The sequence below is a fragment of the Mauremys reevesii genome, linkage group 4, assembly GCF_016161935.1.
Source record: "Mauremys reevesii isolate NIE-2019 linkage group 4, ASM1616193v1, whole genome shotgun sequence".
Classification (NCBI taxonomy): domain Eukaryota; kingdom Metazoa; phylum Chordata; order Testudines; family Geoemydidae; genus Mauremys; species Mauremys reevesii.
The window spans coordinates 143,602,798-143,624,215 of NC_052626.1; the positions used below are offsets into that span (position 1 = coordinate 143,602,798).

The 21,418-nt window shown below is 53.9% G+C and overlaps 1 protein-coding gene and 1 long non-coding RNA gene across 3 annotated transcripts; one reads left to right on the top strand and one right to left on the bottom strand.

Moving 5' to 3' along the window:
• The first annotated feature begins 203 nt into the window (after positions 1-203).
• Positions 204-6,536, top strand: LOC120403229. The gene is made up of 3 exons (XR_005597486.1): positions 204-307; positions 2,241-2,309; positions 6,399-6,536. It is a non-coding gene; the product is annotated as an uncharacterized LOC120403229 (long non-coding RNA).
• On the bottom strand, positions 4,721-13,008 carry LOC120403177. Of its 2 annotated transcripts, XM_039534006.1 has the most exons (6): positions 12,668-13,008; positions 11,291-11,362; positions 10,486-10,560; positions 9,530-9,883; positions 8,229-8,492; positions 4,721-6,643 (listed from the first exon to the last, which is right to left on the bottom strand). In XM_039534006.1, the coding sequence occupies exons 1-6, from the start codon at positions 12,912-12,914 to the stop codon at positions 6,384-6,386; spliced, it is 1,272 nt and encodes a 423-aa protein (XP_039389940.1). In that variant the 5' UTR covers positions 12,915-13,008; the 3' UTR covers positions 4,721-6,383. The 2 variants fall into 2 exon arrangements, with proteins under 2 accessions (XP_039389940.1, XP_039389941.1); XM_039534007.1 differs by lacking the exon at positions 10,486-10,560 and having other exon boundaries at positions 12,668-13,006.
• Between the last annotated feature and the right edge of the window lie 8,410 nt (positions 13,009-21,418).

Below are 21,418 nucleotides of genomic sequence, written 5' to 3' on the forward strand. Positions count from 1 at the left end.
AATCTGATAGGTGAACTATATAGCACTGTGACGGGATGGTTGCCCCACACGGGAGAAGAAGGGGTTAAAAGCAGCACCAGGGAGGCTGTGCAGAACCCACTAATCAGGAAAAGGCTTATTGAGCCCACCAATAGGGGGAAGGCTTGCCGGAGCAGCCAATCAGGGCTGGTGAGGGCCATATATAAAGGACTGTTCAGCAGACCAGGGGGCAGTCTCTCTTTGGAAGGCAAGGGTGGAGCACTGGGTGCCTGAAGAAGTGCTATGGATAGAGCAGAGGAGTGCTGGGCAGGAGCAGCAGAGCATGAGGGTGAGCTGCTGACTGACTACTACCAGACTGGGGTCTTGCTACCAGGGCTGAGAGGATGCTAGGGCTGCGGGGGAAGAGGCCCAGGGAAAACAGGCAGTAGATTGGAGTAGGTGGCTGCTAGCTATAGGGTCCCAGGGCCAGGACCCAGAGTAGCAGGCAGGTCTGGGTTCCCCCCCCTTTGCACCCCACTTGCCAATGAGGAGAATTGCCTGTATCCAGACTGCAGTTTGCACCTGAGGTGAGGGGCTGAACCTTGGACTGCAGCTGGCCATTGAGGACTAAGGACTGCTGGTCCCACAGAAGAAGGGAGATACTGGGGTGGGGGCACAGCTGGAGGACCATACCTAGAAGAGAATGCTGCAGTTCAGGGAGCAACGTGGGTCGAAAGAGTGGAGACAGCAGTGATGGCAGGCATGACACCACTAGCTGAAGGCGGACTGGAGGAACTGAGAGCTAATTCCTAGGATGGCCAGCAGGAGGCACCATGGTGGCAAATCGTGCCCCGTTACAAACACAGGATGTTAGAACTCCACATGCAGGAGTTGAAAGACAAGGAAAACCTGAATGAAGTCAAAACTTTTAGTCATGGGAAAATTAGTTAGGGATGGAAAGTCACATGCCCAAATGTGGATTTAGATTTATTTTATAAAGTTGAGGGTAAAAAAAGAGAGAGTAGGTATTGAAAATGAAGTGTACCAGTCTATAGATGAGGAGTGGAGTCACTTTTGTCAATCTATTGTAACCATTCTGCCAGGTGGAGCCCGCAACAGCCAGGGCCAGGTTCAACATCTAGGGGTTCTTTTCCATTGCTACAACTTAGAACGAGATTGAGCTCCCACCCAGTAACCTAGGAAAATTATACACCACCCCTGGGTGCCTCTGAGAGGCAATACTTCCACTCTCGCAAGCACAGAGTCTGAGTGTAGAAAAGAAACTTTTAATAAAAGGAGGGGAGTGACTTGGCATTAATTTGGGAAGACACTGCAAACAGGGTTCATAAACCATGAGTAAAAGACCCATCCCCAAATAAGTTGGGCAGTGCCCTTTCCCCCTCAGGTTCTTAAGTCCAGCAATCCAAAAGTCCCTTTAACGTGCCCATCCCTTCTCTGCACCCCACTCACAGTTGCTGTCCTTGGTCAGTGCAGATCTAGAGAGGCTCCTAATAAACCCTATTTAGCTCTTTCTTTGAAGAGTGGAGGGAAACAAGTAAAACCAGTCCAGGAAGGACCTTTGGAGGAAGTTCCACATCTCCTGGCTGGGACATCTATCCCCACCCCTCTTACTTTGATGGGGCGCTGGCATTTGAGCCCCTGGCTTGACGAGGTCCTTTCAGCTGAGGGGGATCCCCCTCATTTGGGACATGTTAAGTACAGTTCTGCTCCCCTTTATTCACAATAATGCCCACATTGGTAACAGCATTTCGCTACTCCTGCATTCACTACTAAGATGATTTGTAACCCAACACCAGCCACAGTTTATCACTTTGAGCAACACACTGCTCTATCTGCTGGCTATCTAAGCAGAGTAGGTGTGCTCATGTAAATACAGTTTGCTCTTGAAGTCTCTCCCAGGTAGCTGTCGGGGAAGAATTCAGCAGACCCTGCTTACACATATACAGGTGGGTCCAAAAAAGTGCTTACTGGGATAACAGGGAACAAAATGGCTAACAAAGCAGCTAAAAACGCTGTGAGAAATGGAAGGATTAACACGGAAATGCCCTTGAGTAAGTAGGAATTCCAAAGCCTAGTACAGAAAAATGTAAAGGGAAATGGCAAAAAAAAAAATTGCACTAATGGTTAAAGAGGAAGCTGATTAGCTGAACTGTGCTCTAGCACTGAGGATGATGACATGCTTCGGGACTGGACAGGACATACGCAGGAAGTGCTTTTGTTTAGAGTATTCACATTCTGGCTCAAACTAAAATCTTTTTCAGATGAAGAGACACAAAGACAGACTCTGTGTGCCCTGTAAGGCAGAAGAAACATGCGATCACCTTTTATGGGTATGTCAGAGCTTTGAGAAAGGGAAAAGCTTTGTGAGGTGGTTACAGACCCCTCTGCCCCTATCCTTACTCCTATAATCCTTGTCCCCTTCCCACTGTGCTACTATCCTCCCCCCCCATCGGTGCCTATACACCCTCCCAAAACCTAACCCTCTCCCAGCTCATCTTCCCTTCCCTGCCTCTGCTGACCCCCCCGCAGTTCCTGTGTCCCCCCCCACTATCATCCCCCCCACCCTCTGGCTCCTGCAGCTCTCTCTCCCAGGTGTTCCCCCCCATTCCTCCAGCCTCTGCATCCCAAGTCAGGTTGCTTCACGATACTCATGCCTGTCTTATATAGCACTTTTCATCAGGAGATCTCAAAGCACTTCCCACCCAGTATTTATCCTCACAGCCCAGTGCCCTTATCCCCATTGTGCCTGTGGGAACTGAGGCAGAGATAGGTTAAGTGATTTGGCCAAGGTCATATAGGAAGTGCATAGCAGAGCAGGCACACGAACCTGGGTCTCCTATGGCCTAAGCCAGTGCCCAAGCCCCTGTGGTGGGGCACCAGCAGCAGGGGTACTGGGAACACTGGAGAGACAGTCACCCTGCTCTCAGTTCTGGGGCCCAAGGAGGCAGCAGCCCAGAGCAGTAATTGCAGAGAAAGTCTGGCTCAGCCCCTGCAGCCCTAGCCTGGAGCACAGAATCATAGAAATGTAGGGCTGGAAGGGACCTTGATAGATCATCCCCTGCACTCAGGCAGGGCTAAGACCTAGACCATCCCTGTCTAATATGTCCTTAAAAACCTCCATTTACAGGGCTTCCACAACCTCCCCAGGGAACCTGTTCCAGTGCCTAAGTATCCATAGAATTAGAAAGATTTTCCTAAATCTCCCTTGCTGCAAACTAAGCCGATTCCTTCCTGTCCTCCCCTGGGTGGGCATGGAGCACGGTTGACCACTGTTCTCATTATCATAACCTTTGATATACTTGAAGGCTGTTATCCACCCTCAGCTTTCTATACGCTAGACCAGGCCTGCACACCATGCAGCCCACGTGTGGGCTCACGCTGTGGCCTGTGGGGGGTGAGTAGGCAAGCAGTGGGTGAGGGAGGGGGGCTGAAGAGGCGGATGGGCAGTGGCGGGGGGTGCTCGGGGGGAGTATTTTGGGGATGGCGCTGGGGGGGTGTTGTGTTTCGGGGGGGCTTGGCAGTGCTGGGGGGGGGGGGTTGGCCCTCAGCTGTTTTCTTTGGAGTAATATGGCCCTCGCCACTTTACGAGTTGTGCAGGCCTGCTCTACACTAAACAAGTCCAGTTCTTTCAACCTTCCCTCACAGGCCAGGTTTTCTAAACCTCTGATCATTTTTGTTGCTCTCCTCTGGACTCTCAACATATTTCCACATATTTCCTAAACTGTGGCACCAAGAACCGAACACAGTGCTCCAGCTGAGGCCTCACCAGTGCTGAGAAGAGCAGAACAATCACCTCCCCATCTTATATACGACACTGCTGTTAATACGCCCCAGCATGACATCTTTTCTGCAACAGCATCACACTGTTGACCTGTAGTCAACTCGTGATCCACTGTAACCTCTAGATCAGGGGTCGGCAACCTTTCAGAAGTGGTGTGCCAAGTCTTCATTTATTCACTCTGATGTAAGGTTTCGCGTGCCATGCATCTGGGAGCGAGATTCCCCACCCAGCTCCACAGACTTGTGCTAGAGTGCTTGTATCATGCTACAGGCTGGAGCTCAGGCTCCCAAGCTGACACCCCTCCTCCCGCCTCCCCCCACACCAGCCTGAATGCCAGCGCAAGCTGCAGTGGCGACACAGCCAGTTTTAGCAGGCTACCACGAGCCCTCCTAACAGGGCTGCTGGAAGGGGGGGGGGGGGGCAGGAGATCATGGCCCACTCACTTTTACTGGCCAAGTGACTGTGGGGAGAGGATGGAGAGGAGCAAGTGGGGGTGGGGTTTGGGGGAAGGGGCAGAGCAGGGGCAGGGCTTCAGGGGAAGGGGCGGGACAGAGCCTCTGGGAGTAGGGGTGCTACAGAGGGTTCAGGTGCCCGTGGTCCCCCCAGTTTAAGAGCGTTTCTGCTGCTCCTGCCTGCTAGCACGAAGCCACAGACCCAGGCACACTCCCAGCTGCACTGATCACACCCCTAAGGGCATCAGCCTTTGCCCTATTTGGGGTTTTGTTGTTTACACAGGGAATACCCAGTCCTGACTCTGCCCCACCCATGTCCCCTTCCCACTCAGCTGGGGCTGGGAAAGTCTGGCTCAGGGTTCCGCCCCTACTTATCACAGTCCAAGTGTTCTCTCCCTCCCTGCCTCCCTCCCAGCAGCTGCTGCTTCCTCCCTTGCACCCGCCTCCACCTCCACCCCCCAACCACAAAATCCTCCTTGCCACCATCGAGCGACTGCCCCACTCTCAGCCCGGTACCACCTGCTTTTTAATTTAAATACAAAGATACAAAAGTTGCTCTATGTTAAACTAATCACAAGAACCAGCCCCTATTAGTTAACGAGAGAATTACAGTGATTTCCCCTTTCAGCAGGCTGGGTGACAGGCAGCCCCCTCTCCCGACAGGGCCCCGAGAGGTTGGTGCTGGCGGACTTAGATGGACAGCAACGGCCCAGGGCAGCTGCCCGGTTCTGGCTTGGGGAACGTCTAGGGAGAAGCAGAGCAGAGCCTCGTCCTGGCAGTGGTGGAATCGCCGTGCCCGAAGCCCTGATACAAAGGACGAATGGGTCTGTAATGGAAGTGAGAGCGTGGGGGAAGGGCACAGCATACTGCAGCGTCTGAGGCTCTGCAATATACTGGAGAAAAACAGAACAAGAACCCGGGGCTGGAGAGCTGAAGCCAGACAAGTTCACATTAGAAATCAGGCCCCGATTTTTCTCACTCAGGGTGGAACAAACACCCAAAGGAAGTGGTGAATCCTCCATTTCTTGGTGTCTTCAAAACCTGACCAGCTGCCATTGTGGAAGAGTCTTTAGTCAAACGCAGGTCACTGGGCTCAGTGCAGGGATAACTGGGTGAAATGTCAGGGCCTGGGCTACACAGAAGGTCAGACTGAAGGATCTAATGGTCCCTTCTGGCTTTAAACTCTAGGATGGCATCTCTGGACTTTTTGTATCCAAAGAGAGGGATGCGGTGGCCAAGTGTTGGCCCTGCAAGGGATGGAATGTAGCTGTGGGGATTCAGGGCTGACGTCCTTTATCTTCCCAGAGACTAGGATAAGATGGAGATGAGCCCCCCAGATTGGCAGTCCTCACCAGCGCAGCCCAGCAGCTGTTCAGTTCAGCCTCCAGCCCTTCACGCTCAGTTGCCAACAGAATGAAGCAGCCAGGGGCTGAGGTGGCTGGAAGAGCCAGGCGAGGAGAGGGAGCTGCAGTTTGGTTTGGGGCTCAGATGTTGGCAAACGAAGGATTTTTCCACTGATGTTTTAAAACAAAACAAAAACAGATAAACAGATTTCATTCTTGTCCAGATTTTTCACTGAAAAGTTCAACTTTTCAGCAAAAACAAAACAAAAAAACCCAAACACATAAACTAAAACCAAAATATTTTGATTTGGAACTGTTCCAAGTGGGCGTTGAAATCTGGGTGCCCCATGACCCCATTCTCCACTGCAGTCTGGCCTCCAGTATGCACCAGGGTCTCTCCTTTTGGTGAGGAGGCAGTTGCATCATGGGAATCCCTGGCCATGGTGTATCATGGGAAATGTAGTCCAGCTAAGGGCCCTGGTCCATAGATGAGAATGGGGATGAGGCAAGTGAACTACAACTACCATAAGTTATATCCAAATTGAAATATGTTCAGGTTTTGGCTGAAATATTTTTTGGTTTGGGTGTTTGGTTTTTCAACAATTTTTTTTCTCAGAAAGTAGATATTTTATCTTCTTAAAAACCTGATTTTTCCATTGGAAAATAATTTCAAGGGGAAGTTTTCACGCAGCCCTCGTCTTAACCAGTTGTGACACCTTTGGAAACATGGGGAAGAGCCAGAAATGGGTTTTCCTCCCTGGAACAGACACTGGAAGCAAAGGGAAAGGCTGTGTGTGTGTGTGTGGTGGGGGTGTGTGTTCATTGTCTTCATTCCCCTTCCAGATCCGCAACAAGGAACTTGCACTTGTCCTTCAGCGCCTCGTAGAGCTGGTCCTTGCAATACTTGTTCCAGCTCACCATGAACTCGTACAGCTTCCGCATTTTCATTGGGTTGGTTCTCTCGGCTGTAATGGTCACGTATTGCTCATTGTCCAGCACGTCGTCACCCAGCAGCTTATCCAGGACACCCTCGACCAGAGTTACTCGCTGGATGAGCTGTTCTCGGTGCCGGTCCACAAAGTGTGTCTCTGAGGGGGAAAAAGAGGAACACAAGAGAGTAAAGAAATGGTCTGCATCATGCTCTCTGCTGCACTTTGATTAGCAACACTGTCCATTAGCAACTCTCTTATCGATGCATTCTGTTTGATTATGTGCATGGTCTATCAGCTACTCCAGATATAAGAATCCACATAGTCTATTAGCTACTTCATTTTCCACAGTCTGCTCACTAGTCTGTTATCCACACAATCACCTGCCCATCTTGATTAACTGCTCAAATGCCTGTATTGCTACTGATCCTTTTACTGGCTCAGTCCCTAGCTATTAACCCCCACGGGGCCCTCTGTACTCAGGCAGATTTTCTCTGCTCTGTAACCTCCCTCCCATGCATAATTAATCTGGTTTGCCCTGTCATCCAAAACCAATCCCCAACCCCTCCCGCTAAGCCCTGTCTCCCCTTCACCTCCAACTCCATTCAATCCGCCACCAACAACCACCCGTCCAGGTCCACCTTGGTTCCCTTCCTCTAATCTGGCTTCCACCATCACCAAATCCCTCTTCTGGGCCAAGTCTCAGCATTTTAACCCCATCCTCATCCTTGATTTCTCCACTGCTTCAGACACCATCCATCATACCCCTCCTGCTTGGTACTTCATCCTACCTTAGGCTCCAAGACTCCCTCCTCTGCTGACTGTCCTCCTACCTCTCTGGTTGCTCCGGTGACTCATCCAGCGGATCTCCTCCCTGCTGCTCCCACTTCTCGCTGAGAGGATCCCTCCTTTTCGCCCTGTTCTGAACTGTTCCCATGGCTTTCGCTGCTATCTTCATGCCTGTGACTCTCAGATCTCTGCTCTTGTTCCCACTCCAACCCAATCGCTCCTCTCAGTCCTGTCTCTCTGAAGCCTCCTCCTGGGTACCTCGCTGTCAGCTCACATTGGCCAACCAGATCTCCCCTGCGAGGCCCTACGTTCTCTGTCTCTTGACAGCACCACCATCCTCCTTGCCACTCCAGCCCATGACCTGGCTGCATCTTTGACTCGGTCCTTCTCTCTTGACACCCTCATATCCAGGCAGTGCCCAAATCTTACCACGTCTTCCTCCTCAGTGTCTCTGAGATCTGTCCTTTCCTCTTTCTCCAGGTCTTTATCCCCTTCGGCCTCCTTCACATCCACATCAACCCCTCTCCACTCCATTCCAAACCAAGGGGATATGGGATTTGAGAGGCCACTATCTTGGTGCCCAAGGGTTCAGTTTTGGCTCACAACAACAATGGTGTTTCTAAAAGTTGGGTCCAAAAGGAACCTTAAACCCTCAGCCCCTTTGGGTTCAAATCCACAGCCAAGATTTGAGTCAGATCCAAAACTGAGAGGGGCCTGTTTTCATCACTGGGTTTAGATCTGGCCCAAGATGCAGGTAGGAAATCGAGGGAGAGCCACTGGCAGAACTCCGGCACTGTGGAACCTGACTTCACCCTGATTTGGCCTTTGACCCTGAGCTGCAGCCTAACCCAGAGCTGGACTCGCACTTCTGGGCCCATCTACCTCTCGCCCCACCCTCCATTCAGCTCTCTTCAATGTCATATAAAAACCTTGCCCATCAAAGCTTGCCTCTCACCTTTTCTACCAGCTCCGCTTCCTCTGTCTTCCCTGGAAATGGGTTTAAATTCCCTGGAGTCACGGGAAACTTCTTTGAAAACAGGAGTAACTTCCCTGGAGTTGGGGGCAACTTCTTTGACAACAGGAGTAACTTTTCTGGAGTTGGGGGCAACTTCTTTGAAAACAGGAGTAACTTCCCTCATGTCGGGGGCAACTTCCTTGGAAACAGAAGTAACTTCCCTGTCATCGGGGGCAACTTCCTTGGCGTCGGGAGTAGCTACACCTATTCAGAGACCCCAGGAAACAGAGTTAGAGACCAGGAGAAGACATTACACAAGCTATTTCACCAGGGAAGTTAGAGTAACAGTCCTTTCTGTATTGGATTCCTCGTCAGGTATAGAGGTGAAAGGCTCAGCAAAAACATATGTTTGTGCTGTTTCTTGCCCTGACGCCCTGGCTAAACTGCCCAGCACATTTCTTTGGGAAAAACATAATCCTTCCCGTAATCTTAACATTCAAAATGTCAGGTCCTTGTTTCCCAATATCTTTTTCTGGAAGGACTTTTCTGGTCTGGACTTTTGTACTCACCCCAGCTAAGCAGCACTTTAGAAGATCCCAGGAAGTCAGGACCTGAGATTATTGTTAATTACTTTTCTCAGGAACACCACTCCTGGACCAAGACTCCTTCCCCTAGGCATTGTACACTCACGGAACAAGAAGATGATCCCTGCCCCAAAGAGCATGGACCCATGGGTCTGATCCAGGACAGCAGGGAGAGGTGGGATACTGGGCTAGATGGACCCATGGGTCTGAATCGGGGCAGCATGGGGAAGGCGAGATACCAGGCTAGATGGGCCCATTGGTTGGATCTGGAGCAGCAGTTCCTCTGTCCCATCATTTTGTTCCAGGAGAGCTTGAGGGCTCTCTAGACCCCATTATGGATGAATCCCAGTTCAAGCAAGAGTGGGAGGAAACCACAGATATGGGGCCTCATCCTGCGAAACCTCACTGGGGTATCACCCGGCGCAGCACTTGCTGTTGGGAGAAGCTTCAGTAAAGGGACTCGGATTGCTCACAGATGCCAGCAATAGAAGCTCAGCGGTGAGTGACTTACTTATTTCCAGGGTCAGGTACTAAAGCTACCAAGTACTGCAGTGACTGACACCTGAAATATAATCCAGACCAGCAAACTGGGGTCTAGGAGATGGACTGGCTGGCTGGGGCCTGGGGCAACAAACCAGAGTATTAGGATCTAGGACTGGAGACAGATACACAAACAACCCATGGGCAATAGCTCTCCATCTTTAAACTCAGACTGACCTTTGACCTCCAGCGTCCCGGTGCTCCTCTCAATGGGGGTCTGCAGGGCCACATGTCCCACCTGGCAGATGAACTCTGCCCCGTGGTCTCTCTGTGCCGACGGGGTGAAGGACAGCGTCACCATCTGCTGGTAGGTCTCCTTGTCTTTGGTGCGGGTCTCCTTGTGGATGATGGCGTAATCAGCAGAGTCCTCGATGGGCGTGGCCACACTGGCTCCACTCTCCCTCCTGAGCCAGGTCACAGTGAGCTCCTGGGGGAAGTACCCTGCGACGAAGCAGCTGAAGGCCACGTGGCTGCCCTCCACCAGTGGCTGAGACTGGAATATTTCTGATACCTCCGGGCTCCGCAGGACAACTGAGACGTCAAATGGATAGAGAGAGAGGGAAGGAGAAATCTTGCCTCGGAGTGAGGCTTCCATCTGTAGCGTCTGCTAATGGCCACTATTGGAGTTGGACTATTGGACTAGATGGGCCCATTGATCTGATTTGGGGTTGTAAGGAGGGGCAGGATACAGTCTAGACTGGCCCAATGATTTGATCCAGAGTGGCATGGAGGGGGCAGGATACCGGGCTAGATGGGCCCATTGGGGCAGTTCCTATGTCCCATCATTACATTCCAGGAGCGCTTGATGTCTCTGGACTCCAACATGGATCTCTGTTGGGGCGGAGAAGGGGACTCAGCCCTCTTTGCTTAGCCCCACGTGGTACCTGCTGAATCCACAAAGGCAGGGCTTAAATTCAGCTATCCAGAGCGGAGCTCCAGTAAATATTTCCCCTTGACTCCAGCCTGATGCTGTTGGCTCTCAACCTGGGATCCCAGCCCTCCGGGGGGCCACGAGATGGTTTCAGGGGGGCCATGGTGCCCCACAGCTGAAGCCCTGAGCCCCGAATGGGAGGGCGGGATGGGCCTGGAGGACTCCCCTTGTTGTAGTGCTTACATTCTCCTGAACTACTGACCTGTGTGTCCCTCTGCATTGTCCAAAGGGAGAATTTCCAGCTGCTCAGAGTCAGGAATCACTGTGGGGAGGGACTCTGGAGCAAATGAGACAGAGAGGACGCGTCAGTGCTATAGAGCGAGTCGCAGCTCAGAGCTGGAAGGGGCGGAGACCACTCACGGGGAGCCTTATCCCCCCAACACTTGCCATTTGCCACTAGTCCATGACAGCAGGAAATGGGGGTGATGATCCCCCCAGAAATCTAGAGGACTGGGGAAGAGCCATGAGCCAAAGCTGCCCCAGGCATAGGTGCCGACTCAGCTGCCCCTACCGGCAGCTCCCTGCCCCCCCGCCCCAGCTCACCTCCACCTCCGCTCTGCCTCTACCTCCTCCCCTGGGCGCACCGCAGCGTCCTGCTTCTCCACCCCCACCCCACCCCACCCCACCCCCCGCAGGGCTTGCACCGCAAAACAGCTGATTCACGCAGCAAGCGCTGGGTGGGGGGTGAACACGGCGTGCTCGGGGGAAGAGGCGGGGCCAGGCGGGGATTTGGGGAAGGGGTCCAATAGGGGCAGGGAGGGGGCGGAGCTGGGTCAGACACTTTGGGGAAAGGGTTGGAATGGGGGCGGGGCAGAGGTGGGAAAAGGGTGGAGTCGGGGCAGGGGCAAGGCCTAGGGTGGGTGGGCGTGAGCGGGGAAAGTTGGCGCCTATGGCCCCAGGTGTCTCCAAGCCTGGGCTTTGGAAAGGGAATGATCTGTCCCGGGCTGGGGGAAAGGAATCCTCCTTTCAGAGCCTTTCACGCGCCTCTCGAGCTGCACCCCACTCACCTGCTGCTCCGGCTGTGGCAGCGGCAGGAAGGGGCTTGCTCTGCACAGCAGTGGCTGCAGACTCAGGGGGCACTGGAGAAAAAAGGGGGGAAATCAGTCTCGGACCCGTGGTCAGTTCACAGCACAGCCCACCCTCCCTCCTCCCCACACATACACACAGAGGACAAACTTAGTTCTCAGAGGCCAGAACAGGAGTGCGAGTGAGATAGCAGAGTCGGGGAGAGTCAGGGGCAAAGGGAGAAGGATCCATAATTGCAGAGAAACAGGGGTTCAGAGGGCTCAAGCAGATGCTTCTGCTCCTCAGCTAGATTTGTTCATTGACCCTGTTCTAACTATCACATTTTCTTTCAAGTGAATGCTGCACAGACCTACTACAAATGGGGCCGGGGAGGGGGGCTGGCCCAGGGAACGGGATGGAAGGAGGACAGATACGGCAGTGGAAAGGAGTCCACTGGGAAGGAATAGGGTTCATTCTGGTGCAGTCTGCAAGGCCTGCGTTGGACACCTGTCATGATGAGCATGGAGCGATTCATAATTAATAAATAAAAAAAAATAAGGAAATTCTCCATTTAAAAACAAACAACTTTGTTAACCTGCAGTTTGGATGGAGAGATTCTCTCACTTACTTTACCTAAAACACCCCACAGAGCACTCTCGGCCCCATGAAGAGGGACTGTCCAGGAGTCCCTCCTTGCGGGGCTGAGAGCAGGAGCCCTGCCACTCGGGCCGAAAACAGAATTCTACTGCGAGATCATGAGCGAGGCTCAATTTTACCTAGAAATCACATCTCTCGCGATGCATTCGTGAGCGTTGGCATGTCTGCACCGGGGAGGCCCAGCCAGGGACTGGGCCTCCATTGCGCCAGGCACTGTACAAAACCCAGAACAAAACGAGCGTCCCTGCCTGCAGTGAGTGAACAATCCACCTGAGCTGGTGAGCGTTCAGCTGGTTTGGGGGTGGAGGGTGCTGGTCCAAGGGCCTGAGTGGGACGGAGGTGTTGGGGGGGGGGGCGGCAGGGGTTTTTGCTAATGGATCAACAACCCTCTCTTATTTTTTACACATGAGGTAGGGGTGGGGAGCAGATTCTCCCCTGGTGTAAATGGTCCCTAATGCCACAGCAGCTCAGGATGTGGCCGGAAAGGAGCAGGGGAGCTGCAGGACAGAGCTGGGAGGAGAAGAGAATGAAAGTGAAAGTGGGGCACGGCAGGGGGAGAGAAATCCCAGCCTGGAAAAGAGGGGAAAGAAAGTCAGACTGGGGGTTGTTTCCAGCTCCTAGAGACCCCCGCGGGGTGGAGGGGGGGATTTAGTCGTGCCCAGAAACAAGGGGGCCGGCTGGGGGTGGGGAGGGGCAGTGGGGGTTCCCCCATCTCTCTGTACCGTCTGTGCCGAGCGCCTCTGCCAGGTCTCTGATGCGGTCCGGGTGTGTCAGCCCGTAGTGCTCGGCGCTGTCCCCGCGGCCGTTAAGATCCGCGGCCGGCTCCGCCCCGCCCTCCGGCGTGTCCGCGGCGAGGAGTTTCTCCCCCTCCCTCAGCAGACACTTCTCCACCCTCTTGCTGAAGCGCTGCAGCTCCCGCTCGCCCTTCTTCTCCAGGGGGCCCAGCACCTGCTTCAGCAGCTGCTCCATGGCGGCCCTGCCCGACGCGAGCTCGGCGCTGCTGCCCGCCCCTGCTGGGAAGCGATTTCCCCATCGGCCTCCCGGGATCCCTTCGCCCCACCCCCGTGGGCATTTCCCGCGCTCGTCACTCGCGGACAGAGACCGGGGGCGGGTCTGTCCGCCGGGGCGGGGACGGGCTGGGCTGGGGGGGGGGGCAGGGCTTCAAATCTCGGCTCAGCACGGGGTGGGGGGGCTAGATAGGGTCAAAGGGAAAATGGGACACGCCGGCGGGGACTAGCCCGAGCCCCCCCTCTGCCCCATACTTGAGTGGCCTGAGCCCCCCCCTGAGGGTGACCAGACAGTAACTGTGAAAAATTGGGACAGTGGGTAGGGAGTAATAGGAGCCTGTCTAAGAAAAAGACCCCCCCAAAAAGGACTGTCCCTATAAAATCGGGTCATCTAGTCACTCTAGCCCCCACTCTCCCATGGGGCCTCGCTGCTTGCCTGAGCCCTGCCTGTCCCCCCTCCATGTCCAGCTACCCCCTCCCCCGTGTGGGGCTGGTATGACCACTCCCCCACACACTCATTCCTCTGCACCCCACTTTTTGACAAAACTGGGCATTTGTCCCATTTGCTCTTGCCAGCTGATCAACTTTTGCCAAAAAAGTGGGGTCGGCCAGGAAAGGGCTTAAAAAGGGACTGTCCCCGCCAAAACAGGATGTGTGGCCACCTGTGACGGGGTGAACTCACCCGGCACTGGACAGGGAAGGGTTAACTCTTAGATGTGGGCAGAGGAACCCACGCCCCCACATCCCTACTGGGCTTGCTTCGGGTGTAGCCCCAGCATAGGTGCCAACTTCCCCTCTGCCCCGTGGGCGCTAACTCCCCCAGTCCCACCCCTGCCCCAACCCATTTCCACCCCCTTCCCCCAAGTCCCCGCCCCTGCCCTGCCTCTTTACCACCTCCTCCCTGGAGCGCACTGCGTCCCCACTCCTCCCCTTCCCTCCCGGAAAGTCCTAAGTGCCGCCAAACAGCTGTTAGGCGGCGGGCGGGAATCGCTGTGAGGGGGAGGAGCAGGGACGCGGCGCACTCGGGGAAGGAGCAGGTGGGGGCGCGGGGAGCTTGGCTGCCGGTGGGTGCAGAGCACCCACTAATTTTTCCCCGTGGGTGCTCCAGACCCGCAGCACCCATGGAGCCGGAGCCTATGAGCACCAGCTTAAGAGGGAGCAGCTCACCACCGGAGAGGAAGGATGTTCCTTGCCAGCTCCAGCCCAGGAACCACGGGAACCCTGGACTGCGGAAGTCAGAGGCGCTGAGACCCTAGCAGATGCCCAGCTACCTGTGGATGCCCCAGGGAGGTCTGAGCTACAGGGAGTTGCACCAGCTGAGGAACCTGGAGACCCCGAAGACATGCAGACCGCCACCAGGAGTAACACGGCAGGAAGTAGCCCAAGGTGTGGGGGACTAGCCATTGTCCAGATGATGGTCAGCACGTTGCAGACGGATCCCTGTTGACCCAGTGGCGGACACACTCGACACTAAGGGCAGATCTACAGTACAGGGTTAAGTCAACCTAAGTTACGCAACTCCCGCTACGTGAATAATGCAGCTGGAGTCGACTTACCTTATGCTTCTCATGCTGGTGGAGTACCGAAGTTGACAGGAGAGCCGTCTGCGGTCAATTTAGCGGGTAGACCCGCTAAATCAACCCCCGGTGGCTCGATCGCCGCAGCGTTGATCCACAGTAAGTGTAGACATACCCTGACAGGGCCCTAGGCTGGGACCCGATGGAGCAGGGAGGGCCCAGGTCCCCCTACCTGGCCGCCACCACACCCTAGGTGGCAGCCCACACACCCCAACTGGACACTAGGCACAGGGCCAGCCCCAGTGTTTTTGCCGCCCAAGCGGGAAAAAAAAGTCGCAATCAGCGGCAGCTCTACCACCGCCGCTTCATTCTTAGGCGGCAATTCGGCGGCAGGTCATTCCCTCAGAGAGGGACTGAGAGACCCGCCGCCGAATTGCCACCGAAGAACTCGACGTGCCGCCCCTTCTCCTTGGCTGCCCCAGGCACCTGCTTGCTGCGCGGGTGCCTGGAGCCGGCCCTGACTAGGCCATACAGCCCCACCCTGGAGGGCAACTCTATTGACTCCAGCTGCTAGACCTTCCTGTCTTGCAAACCCAGGGTATCTCTATGGACTCTAGCTGCTAGGCCTCACTCCCCTGCAGAGAAAGGCTCCCCCCCCCCCCCCACATAAGTCATGTGACCCTACTGCCTTGTGGATCAGGGCGATTACATAGACTCCACCCATTGGGCCTTAGAACCCCGTGGATCATGGCAACTCAATGGACTTCATCCCTTAGGTCTCACGGCCTAGAGACAGAAGGGAGCTTGAAGGATGAGGTCCTCCCACCCCATAACACCAGCCTATAACTAGATGAGATTGTCTGACTTGTATTATGCAGGTTAGACTATGACCTAATGGTCCCTTCTGGACTTAAAATCTATGAAAGTAGAAACCCAGTGCTTAATTTGTGCTAGGGCTTGCCAGGGCTGAGGCCCGGCACTTCCAGGCTTGGCAGTTCATAGCCACGGCACCGCCAGCCTCTCCTCGTCAGTTATGAAAGTAAAAAAAAATTGCTCAAGCCCCGGCACCTCTTTCATCACAATTTAAACACTGTAGAAACCCCAGAGTCACAGTGTCCAATGTACTGTATTGCCAAATTCATGGTGCCACCAAATCCAAATTCACAGCCACCAAACGCTGCACAGTGTCACCACTCCCAGATTCAATATCTCCACATTCATGCTGCCACCAAATTCTTGTATTGCCAGCCCCAAATTCAACAAACAAAAATCATGTGTTAGGCCGCCAAGAGATCATGAGATTGGCTTAAAAAACCATGAGATTTAAAAAATATAATAAATTTGGCAATCTCTTTACTTCCCGTCCACGGTTTGAGCCTTTGTGGAGGATTACATTTTCTGACTCTTCTTCTCAACCATGAGGGCTAGGGATGGTCTTCTTTTTTAAATGACAGCTGAAATTCTCACATAATCCCCTGACTCCGGGAGCTGGGGCTTTAAGAAAAAACACCAAACTTCATGAAACTCACAAACAAATCATGAGAGTCTGTGACACTGCCAGTCTAACCAGCGGAATGCTCAGAAAGCGGGAGACTGTGCACAAGTGACTTAATGCTTCAATTTGCATATTTGAATATACACAGCTTTATTTGCATGAAGGAGAGATCACCGGAGCTTAAGCCTGATGAGGATGCACCATAGAGCAAACACTGGGGGAGCTAGGAGAACCGCCTAGATGATCATAATGGTCCCTTCTGGCCTTAGACAGCTCTGGATCTTGGCACTGCTCCCAGCTGGCTCTGACTTCCCCGGAGGCTGGTGTTTGGGGATATTTCGTGGGTTCTTGAGGCTCTGCCCCTGTGCTCCTTGTCCTGGGCTGGGGAGCTGTGGCCGTGTTGTTGGGCCCAATGCTGGCTGTTCCTTGCTAAAGGCTAGGAGGGGGTTAATGGCTGCTTCCTGCCATCAGCTGCGGGGATGCTCTGGCTGGGCTGCTCCCAGCTCTGGCTGCCCCTGGGGGTGGGTCAGGCTGGCCATGGCTAGGAGCAGGGGTTGAGCTCTCAGGCCCAGTGTCGCTCTTCCAAATCGGGGCATTTCAGCTCCTAGGAGCTGTTCAGGCAAGAGCTAAAACTGCCAGTGACTGAAACAGGTTCCCCTGTCTCCCTCTAACCTGCCACCACCATCACACTGCCAAGGAGTAGGAACCAGAGCCCTCAGGCTGTGACAGGAAGGTACAATATAGGGCTGCACATTTGGGATTTGACCCGTGCAGGGGTCCATGTGTCATAGCCCCCACTCTGCTCTTCCACTGCGGGGCTGGGGGGGAGAAGTCTGCCCAGGTCCAGTGTGGAGGGTGGGGAGACAGCTCCTCAGGCAGCCACGTATCTCCTCCACACATCAGCCCGGAGGTGTTACTGCTGCTGGCCAGCTGTAAACAAGAGGGACACATCCTAGGTAGAATGGTGCCTAGTTAAAGTTGCCTGGTGCATTCACTGTAAGACCCTGTCTTCAATTACTTATGGCTTTTTCAGACTTGAGCCGTTCGGGCTGAAATGCTTCATGCCGGGTGCCTGCCTCAGGCTGAATGTTCTGGAAAGTTTCAGTGGAAATCATAGAAACGCAGGGCCAGAAGGGACCATGTACTTTCAGCCCAGACAGGCTGTTTCATTCTTGATAAACTCACAGGAATGAACGTTATATATTGGGGAAAACAGGTACTCCTGGAGCTGGTCTGTGTCTCTCAGGAGCATGGTATTGGGCAGGTTTGATCTCTGTCCGAACTTCCCCCACAGCCAGTTCAGAAACAATTCTGCAATTTGCCTTTTAGCCAGGTTCACCTTGACGTGGACTCTGTGTGAATCTACACCTTCCCTCTCAGAGAAACTGTCGGGCATCATGCAATCAGCACCGTAGTCTGCCATAGCCCCGACCTAGTCTTCATTTTGAAAGTGTTAGTGAGGAATGAGGAAAATACCCTTTGTCCCAGGCCAAGCCCAGGGCCTGTGTTAGCTGGCTGAGCTTCATAGGTAAGAATAGGAAGAATCAATAAAACAAATGTCCAAGGCCGTCACCTTCACAACCAGGACTTTGCCTTATTGCGCGACCAGCTCTACATCCATCTTCTCCTTCAAGATCTGTCTCAGGATAATGTGTCTGTCATCCCCTTTGCCGCAGGGAGCTAGACGATGCGGTTCCAAAAGAGCTTAGCCAGAAAGGTCCTGGCAAAGGCTGCAACACATTCCACACCCGTAAACTGCCAGCAGATCTTGCTTTGCAAAAATGTAACTAGGGATCTGGTCAGGGGTCCCCTGCACACAACATACACAATTTACTTTTCTGATGCCTTGGTTGCACTGATGTTGAGTTGTTGACCATGAAACACAGACGTCTGTCTAGATCAGTGGTACTCAACCTGTTTATCATTATGAGCCGCAGGTTGAGAACCACAATGTGCCCCCAGCCTGAAACCACTCACAGTCCCTTATGCCCAGCGCCCCTGCCCAGAGTGGGGCCAGGAGTGGAGCTGGAGAGCAGTGGGGACCCAGACCCCGCCACACAGGGCCAGGCAGCAGCTGGGATCCCTGCGCCAGCCAGGAGCATAGCAGCCGGTGGAGCTGGCAGCCAGGACCCAAGAAGAGGGTCAGGAGTGGAGGCCTACCTAAAACCTGGGGCAAATCCCTCGTTCCCAGAGCCCGCCCCCGAAAACTTACCAACAAACTCACTCTCCCAGCCCCTACCCCAGTGTGGCACTCACCAGTCCCCTGCTGGCAGGAGCGCTGGTGCAGGCTGCAAGACACTGTCTCCCCCTCAGCCAGCCCTGCTCCCTGCAAGACCAGAGCAACAAATTTTGAATTTTTTTTATCGCACAGTTGCGCTGCAGCTGTGTGCTAATTTGGCCGCATGCGGCCCGCGTGTTGAGAACCCCGGGTTTAGGTCATCACAGTCTTCAACATCATCAGGGATCCTAGTTTTCCGTGATAAAAAAACCCACAAAATTTCTCATAAAAAAACATAAAAATCCACATTTTTCGGTGATTAAAATGAAACGCTGAACTTTAGTTTCCCTAGCCATAATATATAGAGAGTATCACTTGAACACAATGTTTTATTGATATATTTACAGTTTTAAGCAAGTTTGAAGCCTCTTGTTTTAAAAAATGGGTGTTGCCATCAGGGGCGTCTCTAGCTTTTTTGCTGCCCCAAGCACGGCAGGCAGGCTGCCTTCGGCGGCACGCCTGCAGGAGGTCCCCAGTCCCGTGGCTTTGGCGTACCTGCTGCCGAATTGCCACCGAATCCGCGTGACCGGCAGACCTCCCGTAGGCAAGCTGCCGAAGGCTGCCTGACTGCCGCCCTCGCAGGGACCGGCAGGGCACCCCGGTGTCTTGCTGCCCCAGGCACATGCTTGGAACGCAGGTGCCTGGAGCCGCCGCTGGTTGCCATACCCACTATAACAAGAGTGATCAGTTAAGGTGAGCTATTATCAGCAGGAGAAAAAAAAAACATATTGTAGTGATAGTCAGGATGGCCCATTTCCAACAGTTGACAAGGTGTGAGTAACAGTAGGGGGAGGAAATAAACATGGGGAAATCGTTTTACTTTGTGAATGACAGTCTCTGCGTAAAAGAATAAATGGACACAAATCAGACGTCAAGAATTATAACATTCAAAAACCAGTTGGAGAACACTTCATTCAAAACTTCAAAAACAGACTCCAATGAGAAACTGCTGAATTGGAATTAATTTGCAAACTTGATGCCATTAAATTAGGCTTGAATAAAGACTGGGAGTGGATGGGTCATTACACAAAGTAAAACTATTTCCCCATGTTTATTTTCCCCGTACTGTTACTCACACCTTCCTGTCAACTGTTGGAAATGGGCCATCCTGATTATCACTACAAAAGGTTTTGTTTTTGTTTTTCTCCTGCTGATAATAGCTCACCTTAACTGATCACTCTCATTATAGCGGGTATGGCAACACCCATTTTTTCATGTTCTCTGTGTATATATATATCTTCCTACTGTATTTTCCACTGTATGAACCTGATCCTGAGTGGCCAGCAGGAAAAGTTGGTCTGCCTTATTGGGAGTGGTGAGCATTGTATGGTGAGCGTGAGCATTCTGGTTTTGGTGATTATTAATAAATAGAGGATAAGGATATTACTGTGTAAGGCTCTTCACTGGTAAAAGATCCCGCAAACCTGTAGAGTGTAAGGTTACGCCTGAGCCCCAGGAACGGGTAAAGGGGGTGCCTAAATGAAGAGGGTTACGCTTTTAGCCCTAGGAACAGGTAAGGGTGGGTGCCCCCAGAGCGTGTGAGTAACAGAGAATTTGCGGCGGGTAACACACTCTGTGCTCAGGCAGAGCCTGCAGCTCTGGTGGCAAACCTGGCTATTAGGGTTACAGGTCATGTAGCAAAGGTCACAGAAATATCTTACCCCTACATATTCTTCACATCCAAGACCCCAAAGTAATGATCATCACACAAGAGGATAAACGCTGTTTTAGGGTATACTGGACCCTGAATTTTAAACTGCCCCAACCCCCCTTCTCGTACATCACCACGCTAACGGTGACCCCTGCACCCCACATCACTGCGCATGAGCTTTTTCTGATGGGAAAAGCCCGATTTCTCATGGGCCTTTCTCACCCCTGTCTAACAGCTCTGCGTTGGTGAGCTTCTTATCAGATAGCACTGCCACCAGGCTGCCTGGCATCTAGGGTGACCAGACAGCAAATGTGAAAAATCAGGATGGGGGGTAACAGGAGCCTATATAAGAAAAAGACCCAAATATCAGGACTGTCCCTATAAAATCAGGACATCTGGTCACCCTACTGGCGTCGCCGCTTACCCGGGTGCGGAGTCCCATTTTCAGTTTAGGGAAATACGGTCACCCTATATAATACTGGTTAAATTCCAGAGAAATTAGAAGAGCTTTCTGAATATTATATTTCGGGGTGTGTGTGTGTGTGTGTGTACACACACACAAGCTTTGCTCTGGCTCCAGGCCAGGACATTCGGAACGGAACTGACACTTGCACAATGCAGCAATTTGTATCACTGTAACTCTGCTTAGACTTGTTTTCGCCGAGGCCCTGGCCAGGCACAAGTGGGAGCCGGTGGCTGCCCGGCCCTGCTCCAGCCTCCGCTCGCTTCCGGGCTGGCTCGGGGCGGGGATTGTGCCTGCCCCACGTGTCCCAGCGCCCGGACGCCTGGGTTCCCAGGCCCACTGTTGCCCCGCCTGGCCCCGCTTCCAGCCCCAGGGAGCCCCCGCCCGGCCCCTGCCTCTTGGAGAAGGGGGCGGGGCGGCTCCCGCCTCCAGCCCAGCCGGGACTCTGCGGCCCGCTCTGCGCGGCGCGGCGCGGGAAGGGTTAAAGGCTGGGGCGCTAAATCCGCCCCGGAGCAGGCGGGGCCGAGGAGCCTTCCCGTGCCAGGCCGGACACCTGGGTCCCCAGCCCGGCCCGTGCACAGGGCGGGTCCCCGCTGCAGCCCGGGGATCGGTCGGTGAGCGGGGGAGGGAAACAGCCGCGGGGGCAGGAAATCGCTGCCCGGAGAAAGCGGCCGCTGGGGGGGGGGGTCGGAATCGGGGGGGTCTGGAGAGACCCCCCCCCAGCCAGCGCCAATGCAGCGGGGGCTCTGCGGCTGAGCTAACCCGGGGCTTTATTTCCACCCCCGTAGTAGGGCAGTGACACCCGGGGGGGGGTAATCCCGCCCCCTCCCTGGGATGTTACTGGGACTGTCACACCTGCCCCGGCCCAGAATAACGGGGCCCCGCTCGCCTCGGGGGATTCCCTGGGCACTGACTAGGCCCCTTCTCTCCTCCCTCCAGATCGTCTGTCCGAAGGGACACGCCCGGTCCCTGCTACCCAGGACCCCGCCTTGCCCCAGACCCCAATAGCCCCGGAGCATGGTGATGGCTGCAGCGGGGCCGGCGCAGGTAGGATGCTGGCTG

What these genes read in the sequence shown, in the direction of transcription:
- LOC120403177 (XM_039534006.1), bottom strand. Translation starts at nt 12,914, where the DNA reads ATGGAGCAGCTGCTGAAGCAGGTGCTGGGCCCCCTGGAGAAGAAGGGC. An exon ending in CAATGCAGAGGGACACACAG is followed by an intron (nt 9,884 to 10,485) that starts GTCAGTAGTTCA and finishes TTGACGTCTCAG; the next exon opens with TTGTCCTGCGGAGCCCGGAG. An exon ending in CGGGACGCTGGAGGTCAAAG is followed by an intron (nt 8,493 to 9,529) that starts GTCAGTCTGAGT and finishes GTCTCTGAATAG; the next exon opens with GTGTAGCTACTCCCGACGCC.